Source organism: Alexandromys fortis, unplaced genomic scaffold, assembly GCF_014885135.2.
Source record: "Alexandromys fortis isolate MF-2015 unplaced genomic scaffold, M_Fortis_MF-2015_v1.1 scaffold_25, whole genome shotgun sequence".
Classification (NCBI taxonomy): domain Eukaryota; kingdom Metazoa; phylum Chordata; class Mammalia; order Rodentia; family Cricetidae; genus Alexandromys; species Alexandromys fortis.
In genome coordinates this window covers 2124168-2143667 of record NW_026067904.1, presented here as the reverse complement: position 1 = coordinate 2143667, position 19500 = coordinate 2124168, and the positions used below count along the sequence as shown (strand labels likewise).

At 44.1% G+C, this 19500-nt stretch overlaps 1 protein-coding gene across 3 annotated transcripts in view; it reads right to left on the bottom strand.

Annotated features, from left to right (window-relative positions):
- The window catches only part of Epb41l4a (erythrocyte membrane protein band 4.1 like 4A), a 184011-nt gene that overhangs the window by 64750 nt on the left and 99761 nt on the right, over positions 1–19500 (bottom strand). For all 3 annotated transcript variants that reach the window (XM_050134972.1, XM_050134973.1, XM_050134974.1), the window contains 6 exons: positions 17368–17446; positions 11304–11401; positions 10435–10555; positions 8207–8294; positions 5572–5660; positions 5231–5294 (listed from right to left, as the gene is read on the bottom strand). In XM_050134972.1, the coding sequence (XP_049990929.1) occupies positions 5231–5294; positions 5572–5660; positions 8207–8294; positions 10435–10555; positions 11304–11401; positions 17368–17446 (539 nt within the window). The remainder of the gene's footprint in view (positions 1–5230; positions 5295–5571; positions 5661–8206; positions 8295–10434; positions 10556–11303; positions 11402–17367; positions 17447–19500) is intronic.

The window sequence follows — 19500 nt, the reverse complement described above, 5'->3', positions numbered from 1 at the left end:
GTTAAGGAAGAGTAATCCAAGGGCATCTGTGCACACACTCTCTCACACACATGCTTTTCTTTAAACAAACAAACAAACCAACCATGGGGAAAGCAGTGAAATTCAATAGCTTCAAGGAAGGTAAGAAACAACTTAAAAGAGTTCGGGAATTTGTGATGTGCCTCCATGAGTATCTTTCTGTAGTTTCAACCTTTAGAAGAATGTTAGTCTTCTGCATATTTAAAACATAGACTTAAACAAGCAGGAATGTAAGGCAGAGGGAACCATAACTGGAAATAAATAAACCTAATTAGATTTTGAGGGTATATACAACCACAGCAGTGAAGAAGGAAAAAAGGAATGAAGGGGGAGGGGAGGAGCCAAGTAAACTGTGAACAGAAGACAGTATAGGTCCTTGGTCCACACATGTGGGTAAAGAACTGTAATTTCAGTGTTTTGACCAAAGCAACTCTGAAACTATTTGATATGTACTTTAGGATTAAGCAAACGACTAAATGTGTAGCTACTGGAAACGAAGGTTCTCGTGGCCAAAGAAAGGACATAAAACATGAAATGAGAAATGCAAGAGAGAGAGGCCTGGATGAAGCAAACTCATAATTTCTACACTATATATGAACGTGCACACACTTAAATGCACATGTACAATTGTACCTTTGCACTTCACGTAGGTGTGTTTTGGGCAGTGTTTGTGTATCTATATGCAAAGATTCTCTACTTCTGTCCACTGAAAGGCTTGGAAAAGTCACTGAGGAGTAATAATCACCTTCTAGCCAAGACCTGGACCATCGCCCACTGCTAGGAACCAGCGACCTTTAGAGATGTGGCAGATACTGAGCTAGGGACAAAACAAACACAAGATGGATCTAAACATCAGAGTACACTAAAGGAAAACAGTACCACAATGACGATGGGACAAGGATGATGGAAACAGATCCAAGGAGCACGGAGGTCGGGGTGGGGGACAAGGATGATAGGAACAGGTCCGAGGAGCACGGAGGTCGGGCTGGGGTACTTCTTCTATTCAGAGCTAGGAATTCTTAACCTTCAAAACCTCTAGGTACTGGACTGTATCATAAATCATTGAGGTCAATAAGTCTATGTAAAAAACAGACGAATAAATGAAAGGGAGAGAGGGCAGGGCTCTTGCCTACAGTGGAATACAGAGGTCTGAAGATAAATGTGAAGGGGAACGGGAGAACTAAAGAACCAACATTTCCCATCATTATCATAAAAGACTAGATTGGGTAAAAGTGCCGAGTGAATGCTAAATACACAGGAAAATCCTGACAAGGAAAGAAGGGCATGTGCTGATTTACTGTGTCTCCCTGTAGACTACTTACTGTCTCGCTTGGGGGATGGGTGCCCACAGTAGGAATTAGACATTGAAGAAATTAGAAGATATCACAGCCAGCAGCTCAGACTTCAGAGACAAAGGCCAGCGGACGGTCACCATGTTCCTCCAGCGGTGACACCACGAGACAGACACCACCTCGCCACTGTGACTACAGAGCCGGGAATGCATGATACACTCTAACCACAACCCACCAGAAAAGCATGAAAGGAAGACTCAACTACAGTAGGGTAAGTTTGTGTTTAAATATCCGGGTCATAAAAGACAAAAGAATGCTAGGAAAACACTCCAGACTGAAGGGCGCTAGCCAGAGTCTATGACTTGGCGGAGACATAGAGCATGGGGGATATTATCAGGTCATGCAACAAGATAAGAGGATTTACAGCAATTTGGCAACAGTGATATGTTTCATGTGCATGGACCCCCATATTATGTAAACCAACCTGCTGGGTTGACCAACAGTGACCAACCACTCCTGGCCACCATCACTTCCTGTGACACTCCCAAAGCTCTCCCAGGTTCTGCCAGTAGTCTAATTACTCCCGGCTGCGTTGCCAGGAACCTTTCGGCCTCGCATCCTGTGACACTAAGCTTAGCTGAGTTTAGTATCATGATGCATCGTACACACAAGTACTCCCGGTATCGTTTACAAATATGCTTCCTACAGGCCAGGACCCAGGCTTGGTGTTGGGGATTGCACCCTCCCACTGGAAAAAGCTAGAGATGGTTTAGCATTGCTTTGAGTTCAGCTCTCAGCGGCCATGTCGGACGGCTCACGCCTTCTGTAAGTCCAGCTCCATAGAGATCCAGTGCCCTCTTCTGCATCTCACCAACAGCTGCACTCAAGTGTGCACATACAACCATACACAAACACAGACATTCAAAATAAAACACACAGAAAGAAAGCATACCAGTGGGAGCTGGCACACTCCTTTAATCACAGCACTCAGGAGGCAAAGGCAGGTGAATCTCTGAGAGTTTCAGACCAGCTTGGCCTACAAAGTGAGTTCCAGGACAGGCTGGTACAAAGAGAAACCTTGCCTTGAAAAGGCGTACATTTGCAACGCAATAATAAGAAACAGTAAAACACATGAAAATAGAACTTAAAAACTCTAAGCAGGCACATACATACAAATATAACAAGAAGGCAAATCTTCATGATATAATATTAAGTACAAAGGCACACACATGCTGAGCATGGTGTCTTGTCTGTCATTCCAGAACTTCAGAAGTAGAGGCAAGAAGACTCATGATCCTAAGACCAAATGGCCGACAGAGTAAGACTCTATCTCAAAATCAACTAAAAATAAAAAGATGTACACAACTATACAGAGACAATATCTCTATGTATGCACATATAAACACATAATACATTTACACTAATGAGGCAAAAAAAATCAATACGCAGTCATGCCAAACTGTTAATAATAATTATCTCTAAACTCTAAGGTAATGGGAAATGCTGATTTTCTTCTTTGCATTATACTTTCCATACCGTCTACCATTTGTTATGTGAAACCTTTATTCAGAGTTTATATTTCCTGTGAGGTGCAATTTAAGCCACAGTGCACTTTGAAGCGTACACCATGCATGAAAGTATCTCTGAACTTGGCCTCAAAGCACCCAGCACACACGCGGAGTTAAGTCTCTTTAACAAGACCAGTCGACCAGAAAATCAGCAGACTAAGCACTTCAGCCATTTCTCAAACTGAATGAGATTACTGTTCCAGGTGATGGGTTTTAAGGGGCATTTTAATTCAATCTGTGATTACAGTTAGGCCTCCATAATAATCAACTTAATTCTACCATTATGCAAATCACCGCTTCACAGAGAGGAACCCTGATGGAGAAAGGGGGGGGCGGAGAGCCCTGCAAGCAAGAGCACTCAGGAAATAAAATGTTTTGGTTAAATTAATGTGCCTATTTAATAACAAATTTAGGACGAGGCGTGGTGTTGAACACCTGAGATCCCATCACTTGGGAAGAAGAGGTGGACAATCAGGACTTCCAGGTTATAGCCAGCCTGGGCTATAAAAAGGAAAGGATCTGCAGTCACTGACCGGCTTCGGCACCTAATTTAAAGGTCACTTATAACTGCAGGTGGTCAGAACCCAGGACAGTGGGAATGGGACACTCAGGCTCCTCCCAACATCCGCTCTATCTCAGAGCTGGGAAGGCCCCTGGGCTGAGGAGAATGCCTAGGAACCAGCTGCTATCTGGAGATGGTGCCACGGAGACTGCCACTGGGGAGCGGTGCAATGTTGTCAACAGTGCTGCCCTTAGCTGAAAGTTCAGGGTACTGGCAACCTTGCCATTTTCTTTCCTGAGACAAGAGAAGAAACGGTAAAGCTCTGCGGTGATAACACAGGCAGAGCTCAGAGAAAGAGAGAGAAGAAAGGGAACTCACAAAAGGAATCTAGGCCTAGGGGAAGGGTGTCCTAAACAACAGGGACACTTCCCTGGGGTCCTAGCACCGTGCCAGCCCCCCTGCCAAGCGTCATTTTTAACGCATTGAGTAGATGGGATTCTTTGCATTAAATCACGTGAACTCCCGTGGAAAGACAGGGAGAAAATTGCAAAATCTGACTAACTAGCTTTTCTGCTTCTCATACCTTAGTGAATATTTTAAGACTGACATATCTAATTAGGAATTAAAAAACAAAATTAATTTTCATCCCTCGCCCCCCCCCCAAGAAGAAGAATTATACAATTAAGAGCTTGTATGTGCTTTGGGACTACCACTGTCTGAGAAGTCGAGACTCTCTCATTCTCACAAGTTCAAGTTCACCTCGAAACCCGATTTCAATTTTATCAATAATAACAGCCCCCCTTTTTTTTCTTTTGAGGAAGAACAGACAGCATCTGAGTTTGGGTCTTTGAACATCTCAAAAGTCAGTTCATCAGCCACTTCACAGATGTCACAGAGGACTCTCTAAACAGGAGACCCTCTGCTAAAAACCATGTTCCCAACCCGTGGGGATGCTATGCTGTACTGACAGCTCCTCAAGTGGCCACAGAAGCACTGGTTTGTACCTAAAATCTTTCTAGCACCAAAAGAAAAAAAAAAAAGGTCAATTCAAAGCTTGCTGTGGTAGCACACTCCTGTAACCCCAGCACTTGGGAGGTTGAGGCAGGAGGACTGCGGTGAGTTCAAGTCTGTGCTGGGCTACACAGCAAGTAAGAGGCCAAATAAGAAAATATACCAAGATCCTGTCTTAAAAAGAATTATGAAGAGTCAAAGAAGCCAGTTCACTTCCACACTGGGCTTCACTGTGTGTGAAGAGAACAGGAGACAGAGGAGTGGGTTCCTCCTATTGCTCTATTTATCCTGCCTGGGCGGCACTAGCAGCACAAAAGGCAGCCTGACCTTCACAGGCAGATCAAAAGGGATCCTTGCCATCTCTGACCAGCTTCTAAAGCTACCTGTGAAGGCATGAAAGCACAGCCAGGCACAGACACTGCACCTACTGTCAAACACTGCCAGGATGCCCAGCCCTCGACTCCCCATCTCCCTTGAAAGCAGAATTTCCACACCCAGTTTATGTGTCGCACTCAGCAGGTTAAGAACAGATGTGTGGTACCCAGCGGGTTGTTTTGTTTACTTTGGAGCAAATCGAAGACGCACTTCTAAAGTTCCACGCAGTCCACACCTTTGAGATTAAATGAGTCCCACCCTTCGCAGGCAGGACGGAAACGACATTTTCCCCATCCCCATTTCCCTTTCTCGTCCACGAGAAATGTGTGTGTGTGACATGGTTAGCCTGGTTCCACATGGCTGCAGCTAAGGAAAGGGTGGTAACTTCACGATGCCTTTTAAGTTACTAATGAGCAGGCGAGACCTGCTCTTCACAGGAGAGCTACGTGCCCACGAAAACTTACATCTTTCCCCAGGACTCTGAGTTCAAACTGGGTCTCCTTGAAGTGCACCTTTGTAATCCGGGGCCTGAAAAACAAAGCAGACAGCACTGGGGTTGTTGTTTTCAGAACTTTTTCAGAATTCAGACACCAGCACACATGAGGATGGGTGGGAAATCCTACTATAGAGCTTCCATGGACAAGAGAGTCCACAACAACCACAAATGAAATTACCTTGAAGATACATACATTCACAACCACTTTCATCCAGTTACCCACTCACTACTGAAAGACCCATTGGCACACGAGTTCCCAAACCCAATGTACACAGTACCCAACTTTAACTCGCCCCCAGCTATACTTACCAGAAATACTTCCCCACTTGCTTTTTATTCTTATAGACAACAACACCCACTGGAGTTAATCCTAAGAAATACTCAGACTTGTTTTCTCCCTGGGGGGGAAAAAAGAAGCAAACACATATATGCTGTGGGATAATACTTTTGTACACTGTAAAAATCTGTCATTTGTAATCGATTAATAAAATGCTGACTGGTCAGTAGCCAGGCAGGAAGTACAGGTGGAGCAACCAGACTAGGAGAATTCTGAGAAGAGGAAAGGCAGAGATGCAGTCACCAGCCAGATATAGAGGAAGCCAAATGAGAATACTGAAAAAAGGTACCAAGTCACATGGCTAATCATAAACAAGAATTATGGGTTAATTTAAGTTGTAAGAGCTAGTTAATAATAAGCCTGAGCTAAGAGGCCAAACAGCTTATAATTAATATAAGCCTCTGTGTGTTTCTTTGGGACTGAACAGATGCAGGACCGGGCAGGACAGAAACTTCCATCTGCACATATATTTCCAGGACCATGACTTATTCATAAAGAAGATCCTAGTAAAACTATAATTGGCCATACAAACATATTTGTTAGAATGGTTATATAATTAACAACAATTATATAACTAAGATATAATTAAAATTGGATTCAAGTTTTTGAAAGACATCAAACAAAAAAGATCCCTAGCTACACTGTAATAGCAACTAATTTGATGCTCTGCCCCACCCCCAATCTTAAGAACACTTTTCTTAGCATCAATCTATGGTTCTGATTTCAGTTCATCAAAATGGAATGACAACCAGTTCAAGGCTGCATATGAAATGGTGCTTTTGCCCAGGTGGAATCAGCATGCAGCTTAAAATACTGATGAGGACGAGCCACCAAATTAGTTACCCCAGAATCTCCAGTGACGGAGGCCGACTGTCAGAACACACGGGGCTTCAAATAATTCCATAGCCACAGCCTAAGACCCACTGGCTTCTACTAGTGGTGCTTTCAAATGACTTGTCTTGGTTTTTCTCTCTACTGTGGATAGAGCTGGGCCCAGTTTACCAGTACCACAAGTTTCATGAGAAATTTTAGGCAGCTGCCTGCAGACAGAGACTTCGATTTCCTGAGGTCTACCATGGTCCTTCCCACCTCCACTTGTAACTTTACGACCGCTCAAAAACTGAGAAGTGCAATCCCTTCTCATAAATCCTGGAGAACATTCATTCCCAGGCTGTGAGAAACCTCAAAAAAACAGGGCCCTGAAATGACAGAGCCACAGGCCGGCTAGGTACCAGGAACATGCACAGAGCTGTCTGCTGAACGGCCTGCAAGCAGAAGACAACCAAGACAACTGCTTCGGAAAAACCCCCATCGTTGCCAGCCTCCACCTTTAGAGGGATGAGGACCTACCAGATCTGGGCCATTCCCCATAGATCCTCACCAGTGCCTTCCAAAGCCAGAAGACCTGATTAGGAACTAAGATAGGCCTTATAGAATCAAAGCATTTTGCAGAAATCTCTATACATTTCCAAGGGGGGTGTATTTTTTAAACACCCCCAAACCTACCAAGAGGCAAACAGAGGAGAAGACAACGACTTCATGGAGTTTTAAAGATACCTTCCTTCCTTCTCTCCTTCCTTCTTTCATTTCTTACTACATGGGCCAGGCTGGTCTCAAGCGTGAGACTCTGGCCTCCACCTGAGACTACAGTGCTGAGATTACGGAACCGTGCTACCCAGATGTTAGAGGCAGCGTTCCATCCTCTAATGAGACCAGCATCTATTATCAGGGAACTTTTAGATCCTCCGAGTCTGTAACTTCCATTACCACACTGAATGTGTACTCAAGGGTGCTGCTCACTGTAAAAGTAATATGAACCAGGAGCAACAGCAGAAGCACGGAATCCCAGCACTCCTCAGGTAAGACAAGAAGAGTTCAAACCAGTCTGGGCTACACAGCAAGACCCTGCCTGACTGAATGAATGAGTAAGGAGTTTGGTTTCTTGTCTCAGACAACACCAGTGAGCTAAAGACACGCTACAAAATGAATGCAGGAGTGGAAATATGGAAGAGATAGTCAAAGGGAAAGGTCTGAGAGGGTGGGGCCTGGCTCTAGAACGCTCATGCAGATCTGATGCATGCTCGCTGACAACAGCTGGCAGTTTCCATAGCTACTGAAGGAAACTGGCTGACGTACCTATCCATGCAATACTCTCCTGTTGACAGGACACTGACCACTCAGCCTGGACCCACCAGCCACTGCACCAGGACGGTTCCCCAACACCTACTTCACCTGGCAAAGAGCTTTATGTTTTTCTGCCACAAAAATCTATTTTTAGAAAATCCTCCCGCTTTCTGTCTTGCATCAATTATAGACTGATTTTGAACTGCTTTGGCATTTAGCTAAGCCCTTTGGAACTCTTATCCAGATTGTGTTTGCAAGCCCAGTTAATTGTTTTCTACACGTGGAAATACAATCACAGACTTTTATGCAAAACTCATTAGGGTTTAATCCAGGTAAGAGCGGCTTTGGGTTCGAGGACCACAGGAGGAAGTATCATCCGCTTGCTAAACAAGAGGCCGGTGGCTTCCCTCAGGGAGTTCCTCTGACTTTTCAACAAAAATGTCATCAGCTTAAAATATTTTGTGTTAATTAAATGTTACTCACGTAGACAGGATGGAGGTCAACGCCGTACATCTCCAGGGATTTGGCAGTCCTCAAGTAATTCAGCTCCGCTTCAGAAGGAGCCTGACCCCTGCACCCAGAATAAAAACAAAGACATTTTAACTCATAGCTACCCCACTTAGAGAAGGACACTTCACTGTGCTTATAAGCAAAATAAGGAAGATTCTGCACTAATGCAAAAACTTTAAAAAGGCTTAAAAAGCTTTCAAAAAGCTTAAAAAAGACTTAAGAAAGAATGAAGAAGAAGAGGAGAAGGAGGAGGAAGAGGAAGGAAGGAAGGAAGGAAGGAAGGAAGGAAGGAAGGAAAGGAAAGGAAAGGAAAGGAAAGGAAAGGAAAGGAAAGGAAAGGAAAGGAAAGGAAAGGAAAGGAAAGGAAAGGAAAGGAAAGGAAAGGAAAGGAAAGGAAAGGAAAGGAAAGGAAAGGAGGGAACAAGCTAGGCTTTATCCTCAAAAAAGAACTTGGCCTTCTGGGTGATAAGAAGTTAATATTTATATTAAGTTAATTTCATTTACCAAACCTATTTCTGCTCATTATGGTCTATTCCCAAATTCTCACTATGTATTAAAAACTCTCAGTTTCAAAAGCTCCCAAGGAGATTATTGAGAATATAAGCATTCAAATTAAAAAACAGCCACTTCCCGAGGAGCAAAATGTTGCCACGCACCAGCACCAGCAGCTGTGCGTCGGAAGCAACAGGAGCTGGCACCACACCAGGCAAGGAGCGGAAGGCCCCGCTGGCCAGCGGGGGTCCCGCCAACAGCTCCTGAGCACAGGTGTGGTGTGGAAGCACATTAGCAACACGCAGGAGCCGTGCAGAGCTTGTCATTTCATCACGGGGTGCGGAAATCTTCCTAAGGCCTTCACTGGGGGCAGCATCCAGTGACCACCATTTGCTCTTAATGAGGGTGAGCATCTGCCAGAAATCTCCGTGGATGAATGGGGGGTGGTGTAGTGTGCTGGGGCTGATGGCTAACAAAAGATAAAAGCTGCTAAGAATGCCTAAAACTTGAGAGTCCTCTCTGACGCACTCCATCACTTCAGCCACCATGCGCTCAGATGAAAGCCTGGAAGGGTGTTCTTCATAAACTGGTCAAGTTTTGATCATGCTTTATTCCTAGGAAAAGATAACTGGCTGCACTATCACATAAAACACGAACAAGGGCCTTTATCCAAAGCCCTATGATTTCAAAATATAGCTGTTCTTTGAAACTCCTAATAGAATCAGCATTCGCAGACGGCGCCAATCACGCCGCCCTTTATAATGTGTAACAAGCTCGCTCTTGTTAGCATCCACTTCAGCCAAGCCTTAAAACGAAGGATTCTATTTTCAGGCCACAGAGCATCCTGGGTGCATGCTAATCCAAGATGGAGAGCTGGCCCCCTCTGACTCGTGTTCAGCAATCGACTTCTGCCTCTACCCACTTAGGAAGAGCCATTCTGCAAACACTTTGGTTGAGCAAATTAATTCTATATTTTTTCCTTAACTATAATAGATCTGAAACCAAGTATATTCAAAGGGGACTGTTATATAAGAAGCCAAAAAGGCAAAGTTAATCAGTATAGAGGATTTAACCAAAATAAGTATAATTAAATTATAACTTCAGTGCTCTGGGCTATTAACTGCGAATCTGCCCAGAGGAGCATGGGAACTCTCGGGGTGCATCATGGCTGGCACAAGGACTGGGGGAGCTCCACACCACTGTCCCCATGAGCATGAACTCGTTGCTATGGCCTAGACAGGATTTTTTTTGCTTCTAATTCTAAAGATTTACCTACTTACCACGGGGCAAATCTCAAATGCACAAAGGCATGTTTAGCTATTTTCCTATAGTTAAAAGTAATATTTATACATTATAGGATTGCACATGTTAGTAGGAATGGGGTAAAAAAGTACCAAACCCAGCTCTTATGGAATGACTCTGCTTATGTAAAACCACAATAAAAAATCTAAACAAGACCAATTTTCTCTGTGGAAATCATACAGAGAGGAGAAGTCAGAGGTCATCAACCTAAACTGTGGTATCTTTAGGTACTGGGTTTACTGTTGCCTTTATATTATTTCGATAGAGGAATTTTCGATGAACATTTATTATTATAAAAGAAGCAAAGTAAACGAGCATTGGGGCACAGGCGAACTTGTCGCTGGAAGCACTTATGACTGTCCCAGCTGACTGATGCTGACGGCTGACAACATGAAGCATGATCCTACATTAGAGTCTTGTGAATCCGTTCGATGGCTTCTTCCAGCTCCTCCTTCTGGTCAGGAACAAAGCGGTACTCCGACACGTACCCCGCAGTGTGCTTATAGGGGTCATGGTCTCCAAGTTCAGCTGGAACATAAGTGGAATTTTATATATATAGTTTTTCTCCTAAATGTCACAGGTAAGGGTATTTTAGGGAAATGCTTCTAAAAATAAAGGAATGGAATTTTCCTATCACACTGAAACATTTTTTCATCAAATGCCTTATCAATTTATTGATGTAGCTAACTACTAAATAACTTTGCTAAAATATTACTAAAGAAAAACTGCACCAAAGACGTGTGTGGTACAAACAAATCAGGATTTAGAAAATAAAATTCTACATTTTTTGCTTTCCCACAGTCTATCATCATTTTATTTTAATAATTCTTACCAGTATATATGAAATACAATGAATATGCATATTTTGAACAATCGAGTTACTAGAGATTAGAGAATGTATTCTAGGAACATTGGAGACAATAAAAACAAGAGCAAGCACGGTGTTCCAAACCACCGTGCTGCAGGTGATGCTGGAGGAAACGTACTGAAGTACCGGGTCCATCCTCCACCATTAGCACACGGAGCAGAGCCAAACCAGGAAGTTCTGATCAGCTTCTCCTTCCAGTAATAATCTCACTTCCAAGGCCAACTCAGTTCATCCAGCCGACATTCTGCCTGGGATATTTATTCTCTAATGTCTAGTCTACTAGTATCTCAAGAACAAAGACCAAACTATCTCATTTCTCCCACACCAAATTTGAAATATGCCCAGAAAATAACATTCTAATCTTCTCTCCAAGCGTTTCGGAAGCAAACATACTTAAGTGGAACGTACCCTGGATGGCGTATGCTCCAAGTTGAGCAGCAATGTTGACAGGGCAGGGCAGCCGGCCCTGAAGGGCATCTTGCTTCACCTGTAAGAAAAACTGATATCTAAAAGAGAAATGGAAAAAAGGAGATTAACAATCTCTGATGCTGCTCAGACTAGAAGCTTCAGGCCCTGACCAGCAAGAGAAAACCCAATCATCCTTAGTTAAAAAAAAAAAAAAAAAAAAAAAAAAAGCAAGCCACTCCCACCGCTCTGTGAGGAGTCTCCTGAACAAGCAGGGATGAGGCCAGCCAGACGAGGCCTCATTAGGTTGCTGAACTCTCAGGGCAGACTGCAGGGCTTGCACAGCGGCTTTGCTACTCACTAAATCTGTAGCCTTTTGATGTTACTCAGTTTCCCTAAGGGCCAGTTGCCTCTTGGGAATGGGAAAGGACAGTATCAATTCATGGTGTCAAGGAGAAGATGAAATGTAATGTCACCATCACCGGCTGCCGCTGTCACTACTTCAACAAATGCAGTTCCCAAGAAGGAGAAATTACAAGGGCCCCACCTCTCTGACATGCGTCATCCACAAGACTCAAAATCATGTGCACTAGACAAGACTAACACACAGTGTGTTTCCCTGCCTCTTCCCACTCACTAAGACCCTGCTTATGGTTTCAACTTTGCTTATTCTGGGATACCTTTAAAAGTCATAGCACCAAGAAGTGGTCTCAAAACTGTAAAAAATGTGACGCTGTCTGTGTAGTTTACATACAATAACCTAGAAAAATGAGGCCAGCACTGTTATCTTCTTTCTGTAGATGAGGTAACTGCCCAAGATCTCATGGCTAGTTAGTCTGCAGAATCATAACTACAGCCTGAGCAATTGGATCCTAGAACCTTCACAATCAAGAGACTCTACATGAGCTGGGGGATGGCTCTGTTGGTAACATGCTCACTGTACAAGCAGAAGAACCAGAGTTTTATCCCAAGAAAGCTATATTTAAAAAAACAAAAACAAAAACAGACACAGTTGTGTGCTTCTAACCCCAGCTTTCAGGAGACAGAGATGAGCAAATTCCTGGAGTTCCCCAGCAATTAGCTTAGCCTAATTGATGAATTCCAGGCTAGTGAGAGAGCCTGTTTTTAGATTAAAGGTGAACAGTGCCCAAGGAGTAATAACCAGGGCTAATCTCTGGTCTACACGTGTGCACACACATATACACACAAACACGTACATACATGCATATACTGACACACACAAACATGCACATGCATACACAAATGCACACGCATACACACATGCATACACATGTGCACACACACATCCATACACGCAGACACACAAGCACACAAGGGGTTCTGCGACTCTGATTCGACCATCTAGGCTTCCTTCCTCCGGGATGAGAAAAGGCAGTGGTTTAGGAGGCGTCATCACACACCAGCACACTATCCACATCCGGCTGCCATCACTAACACGCACCCACATACCCGCATCCTTCAGGATGCCCTGTAATCCCCTTCCTTTGTAAGGTGACGCTTACACAGGGAGAGACAAAGACAAAAAAATTAAATGGATGCTGGAAATCATCTCTTCTCCAGCTGCTTACAGCTACAGCCCTATGAGAAACCCCAAATGTTAGAGGCCGCACTGGTCATCCCCAGAAGACTGCTATCCAACTGGAGAGCAGCTGCAGGCTTGGGGTGAGACCTCCTCACCTGGCTGCTTCAGGGCTGGCACACTAGTCGCAGATGCACACGTCAGAGAAACCCAGGAGCGCTGGTTTATCCCTGACATCCCTGACATCCACAACCAATCACAAAATATGTGAGAGTGTGACAGTAACACACCCCTCTACACCCCTAACCTACGACCTTGCACGCTTAAACCTGGTCTGCCACCACCCACATTTCCCCTCCTCCTTCCAGCCCGCTCGAGGGAAGGAGTGCGTTCCAGAGGCAAAGAGGATGGTCCCCCTTCCTTAAAGCTCAAAGAAAAATCACTACATAGTTAGAAGTATAAAAATGTTCTTTTCAAACCTAAACAACAATGAGGACCCTAAGACAGACATACATAGATCTAATCTACATGGGAAGTAGGAAAAGACAAGATCTCCTGTGTAAATTGGGAGCATGGGGACCATGAGAGAGAGTTGAGGGGGAGGGAAGAGGCAGAGAGGGGAGCAGAGAAAAATGTAGAGCTCAATAAAATTAATAAAAATATAAAAAATGTTCTCTTCAAGTGATGGAAACCAGACCTTTCCTTGATCACACAGTCACATGGAGCAGGACGCTCCATGCAGCTCCTGGATGAAGAATGGGCCAGTGGGTATATCCAGTCTTCATATACAGATTCCACAAATGCCGGCTACAGAGCTATGGAGGGTGACTCAGAGCTAAATAAACACATATGCCCGGAAAGTTCTGATTAATAGCTTGATAAAGCCTTGATAAGCCATCTCAGGGCTCCACACTGGTCTTTAGCCATCATTTGGCCCCACTTCACCTGCCCTAACCACTCTACTGAGCAGTTTCGCTGTTTGTGCAGGAGTCAGCCGCCTGCAAGCATTAACTCACGACATTCTTCCAGCCGTCTCCCTGCAGAAATGCTGAGACCTTTTTACCAGAAGCGAACTGGCTAAATGGTAAGAGAGGTTCAAGCAAGATATATGAAATAGTATAATTTTTTAAAAAATCTATTTACATGCAAAACCTGTAATTCTGTATGTAGACAGAAAACTGAGGTTAGATGGAAGATTATACACATAAAAGTTTCCTTTATCTTACATTTCATAAGAAATTAAGGAAAACTTAAAAACCAACACCGAGTAAGTTGGAACAATGTTCCAAAGAACAGAATCAAGATAATCAATCACTCTATTTGGGACTTCTGCTTGCTTGTTTGCTTTTTGGACCTTAACTCATGGCAATCCTCCCGCCTCAGCTTCCCAGGTGCTAGAATTACAAGCATGAGACAAAAAGCCCAGCTGAACTTAAAGTTGAAAACACTGAAATTTAGCTTGTAAATACAGGCCACAGAACTGTTTTCCTTTAATGGCATATGAGGGAATTTCACTCTTGGAGTTCAGTTTTACCTCTCAGCCAGGGAGATAGCTCAGCGTGTAAATGTGCTTGCTAAGCAAAACCCTGGTGACTTGAGTTTCATCCCTAGAACCCACATAAGCGACTAATGTGGCAGCATGTATTTATAACCCCAGAATTACTACCATAAAATGGGAGTCAGAGACAGAGAAATATGCTAGGAGTTTGTGGGCCAGTCTAGTCCCGAGTGTGCCGCACAGTAGCCCAAGCAAGAGATATGCTGCCTCAGAAAGAGAAAGAAGAATGACTCCTGAAGAGATGCCCCTGACCTCCACACACATGCCATGACACATGCTCCGCACTCAGACTCTCTTACACATACACACATGCACACACACACGTGCACACACACACATGCAAGCATGCACACACGTACACACACATTACACACATTTACAATCATACATAAACAATCAAACTCACACATGCATCACTCACATTTACAATCGCACATAGACAATGAAGTTATTTTATGTAATTGGTCCACTTTTTCATGTCTGCTGTATTACAAACCTGTCTATGGAGCAATGTATTCATGTGAGCCAATGGCGTCATCCTCAGTGTATCCCATACCGGTCACATTTTTTTTATATATATATTTATTTATTAAAGATTTCTGTCTCTTCCCCACCGCCGCCTCCCATTTCCCTCCTCCTCCCCCAATCAAGTCCCCCTCCCTTGTCTGCCCAAATAGCAATCAGGGTTCCCTGCCCTGTTGGAAGTCCAAGGACCATCCACCTCCATCCAGGTCTAGTAAGGTGAGCATCCAAACTGCCTAGGCTCCCACAAAGCCAATACGTGCAGTAGGATCAAAAACCCATTGCCATTGTTCTTGAGGTCTCAGTAGTCCTCCTTGTCCGCTATGTTCAGCGAGACCGGTTTTTTCCCGGGCTTTTTTCAGACCCAGGCCAGCTGGCCTTGGTGAGTTCCCGATGGAACATCCCCATTGACTCAGTGTGTGGGTGCACCCCTCGTGGTCCTGAGTTCCTTGCTCATGCTCTCTCTCCTTCTGCTCCTGATTTGGACCTTGAGATTTCAGTCCGGTGCTCCAATGTGGGTCTCTGTCTCTGTCTCCTTTCATCGCCGGATGAAGGTTAACATTCAAGGAGGATGTCACATATTAAATGTGCATTTAGTTTACCCACACTTTACTATGATTTAGACCAAGCAGAAAAGAAGTCATGGTCACTACCTATAAACCAATTACACCATCTGGTTCTTTCCAACCTGGTGAGATACCTGAGGGAAAATAGCTACACTGAGAAGCTCTGAGGCACAAGCATCAGTGGATTCTGAAGAAAATTTTCTGTTTCCTATTAATCCAAGTTAAACATGGGTAAAGAAATATACTGTAAACCTTTGGTCTTCGCACAACATTTTCTGAAGCTAACTCTACGTCAGTGTAACTGCACTACACTGTCATGGCAAACACAGGGCGGGCTACTAAGAATCCACACGATCAAGCACTTAGCACTCAAGCCCATGTATCATGCTACCCAACACTTACAAAGTCCTCCAAGACACACACTGAGGCAGAGCCCATGGAAATGCTGGACTTGTGCCATTTTTAAACAAAATGTCCCTTTGCCCTTCTCTAACGAGTGGTAGACAGGAGAACATTTTTACATCTGTTAGACTTGGTCCCTACCCCTCCCCGTGAAGATCTCCATATACACACCTCTCCTCTCAGAACAACTTCCTTCCTTCAGAAAGGTGTGCGCTAGGAAGATGTGTGCACTGGCTCTTCAGAGTGCTCAGAAGCAAACCGAGGTGGGTGACGTGGAGGCAGACGTCACATGGTTCTACAGATGAAGCCTACAAGTGGCAGGTCAGAGTGGGATGGGAAACCCCAAAGAGTCCAAAATAAAGAGGAAAGAACGTCTGGGCTGAAAGACAGAAGAAGGCAACAGGGCCCGGGGAAGTGGCTAGGCCACCGCAGTGCCTGCGGAGCAAGCATGAAAGCACCCGTCACAGGCCAGGTACAGTGGTGCGTTCCTATAACCCCACCCTGGGCCACAGAGGCAGACACTGCCCTGGGACTTACTAGCCAGCCAGTCTAGCCAATGAAGGAGCTTCATGTTCAATAAGAGTCCTCGTCACAAAGATGAAGGGGAGTGATGGAGGAAGACACCTGACCTCTGGCCTCCACACATGCATCCCCACACACACGCTCATGCATACACAAAAGGGTGCAACAGGAAGGAAAAAAAAGCCAGGTCGCCTTTGTTGCTATGGTGTCCAGGATTTCACATAAATGTATAAAGTTTTCCTTTAGTCTATAATAAAAGTTCACTGGAAAACTGTCTGAGTTATGACAAGTGATTTTTGGTTTCCAGTCAGTTCACTGGCAAAGTAAAGTCCAGCAGGACGCTGCTGTCCCCCTCACTTTAGAAGGCATTTTCAAATGCTAGTAAGGACTATTTTGGCAATCTGTCTACTCAATACCAATGAGCAAATCTGTCTTTACTAAAATATAGTTTTTGGAGATAAAGGTGAAGTAATACTAATACTGATACTTTCTCTCCCTTTTTAATACTGAAAATAGTTATCTTTTCATTTCCTGCAAAGATAAATGAAATATCTAAACAGTTGATATTTCAATTACAACTAGTTAAAGGAAAATAACTGGCCTTCCAAACAGATATTCATATGCATAAACCCAGCATCAAAACGCCCTCCCTTGGCAGATCAAATGACTGCTCTTACACAGATACAAAGGCCAAAGGCACTGAACAATGACAGAGAATATCCTGCCCCAGGAGATGCAAATCTGTCATCATGTCACCCAGGCTCCTGTCGCTTCCCACACACATCTATCATCGGACACTGATCTGCCTCGCGCAAGGCGAAAATTTAATCCTCACAGCAGGTGCACCATGAGACACAGCTCGACACGCATTCAGGTGTGTAAACCCCACTTTTAATCCACACTCAATACAGCCTTTCATGTATAGCACGTTACCCAAAGATAAAGCTAATACTGTACCTGGTTATTTCTTCTTTTAGCTTACACGGATCTTCAGCATAGAATTTAATACCAAAGTACAAAGTATATGGAGGTCCAGCTTTAAGAAAAAGCAAAAACTAATTACATTTCACATTATAATCAAAGTTGCATTGTAATATGTAACAATTAGGAATTATAATCACATATGGAGAATATATTAAATATGAAAAACATCTATTTCAAGCAGTTAACAGTTCATTTACATACAAATTCTATTATAAGCTTAACACTCTCACATCAAATAATAGTAGTTCTACAATTTGTCTTTAGATATACTGTATATCCATTGACATAACGTGTGTGTGTGCGCTTCTGCGTGTGTGTGTGTGTGTGTGTGTGTGTGTGTGTGTGTGTTTAAGTCAGGGTCTCTATATAATTCTGGCTGGCTTGACTGGGACCTGCCATGTAGACCAGGATGGCCTTGAACTCAGAGATTCACCTGCCTCCGTGTCCCCGGTGATGGGATTAAAATACCCTTTTGCCACCATGCCCAGCTTGTATATACTTTTAAAAACCATTGATGAGTTTGAATTTAAACTGTTTGCTAAAATGGAAGGTTCTTTACTTGGGGGAAAAACAGAATTAGAGGCTAGGAATATGGCTCAGGGTAAAAGTACTCGCTGCACAAGCAAGAGGATCTGAGTTCAAATCCCAATTTCAGTGTAAAAATCTAGGTGTGGCTGTGCACATTCCTGTAGCCTCAGTACTGTGCAGGGCTGACAGAGGTGCTTCTGGAGCTTTCTGAACACCAGTCTAGTTCCTGGTTCCATGCAGGGTCCTGTCTCAAGGGAATAAGGCGGGGGATGACAGAGTAGGACGCCTGACATCCTCTTCTGGTCTCTGCATATAGGTGTATGTACCCATGTGTACACACGCACACACAAGCGAGCACACATGTACAAGCACGTGCACACACACTTGTGTACACATACATGCATATGAACAAACAGAATTACCTTTATAAAATATTTCTAAAGACACAAGAACACAAAATGGAAAAGACATGGTTCAAGACTAGTGAAGGCAGGAAATTAATGCTAAGTGCATGTTCGTTCACACATAAACACAGAAAACACTTAAGGCCCAAAATACCACAAGGCTACTGGTTCTTGTATCTGGTTGGACTGCCTATGCACAATTTTTATTAATTTCTATTTCCTGCTATTCATTACTGAAGGAAGGAGGTGAACAGGAGAGGGTCTTCTCATCATCAAGAATTTATTGACAAATGATTTTTTTTAAAGATTTATTTATTTTGTACACAACAATCTGCCTCCATGTATGCCTGTATGCCTAGACGAGGGCGCCAGATCTCATTACAGATGGTTGTGAGCCACCATGTAGTTGCTGGAAATTGAACTCAGTACCTCTGGAAGAACAGCCAGTGCTCTTAACCACTGAGCCATCTCTCCAGCCCCCAACAAACGATTTTTTAAAGTCATCCTCTTATCACATCAACTCTCAAGAAAAAGTTTTTCTAAACTTCTGTGCAAAAGGCTGCAAACAATGCTGACCCTGTCAGTGAGTCACAGGGACCCCGCCAGTGAGCCACGGCCACAGGGACCCCGTCAGTGAGCCACAGCCACGGAGACCCTGTCCGTGATCCATAGCCACAGAGACACCGTCAGTGAGCCACAGCCACAGGGACCCACCAGTGAGCCACAGTCACATGAACACTGTCAGCAAGCCACAGTTTGGGGACCCTGTCAGTGAGCCACAGCCACAGGGACTCCATCAGTGAGCCACAGCCACGGGGACCCACCAGTGAGCCACAGTCACATGAACACTGTCAGCAAGCCACAGCTTTGGGGACCCTGTCAGTGAGCCACAGCCACAGGGACCCCATCGGTGAGCCACAGCCACGGGACCCTGTCAATGAGCCACAGCCATGGGACAGTGGCCCAGCCGTAGCAGAAGCAAACAGGTGGAGATCATATGTGCTGATGTGGAGAGGGTTGACAGTCTACAGTCCCAACACCTCATAGGGGGAAAAAAGTTAATATATGTAGTTTGTCCCAGGAAAAAAATACACGAGGAAGTATAAGCTGTGACAAATGCTGGGAAGAGGAAGTAGCAGTGCTATGCAAATTAATTACCCAATATTTTCATAAT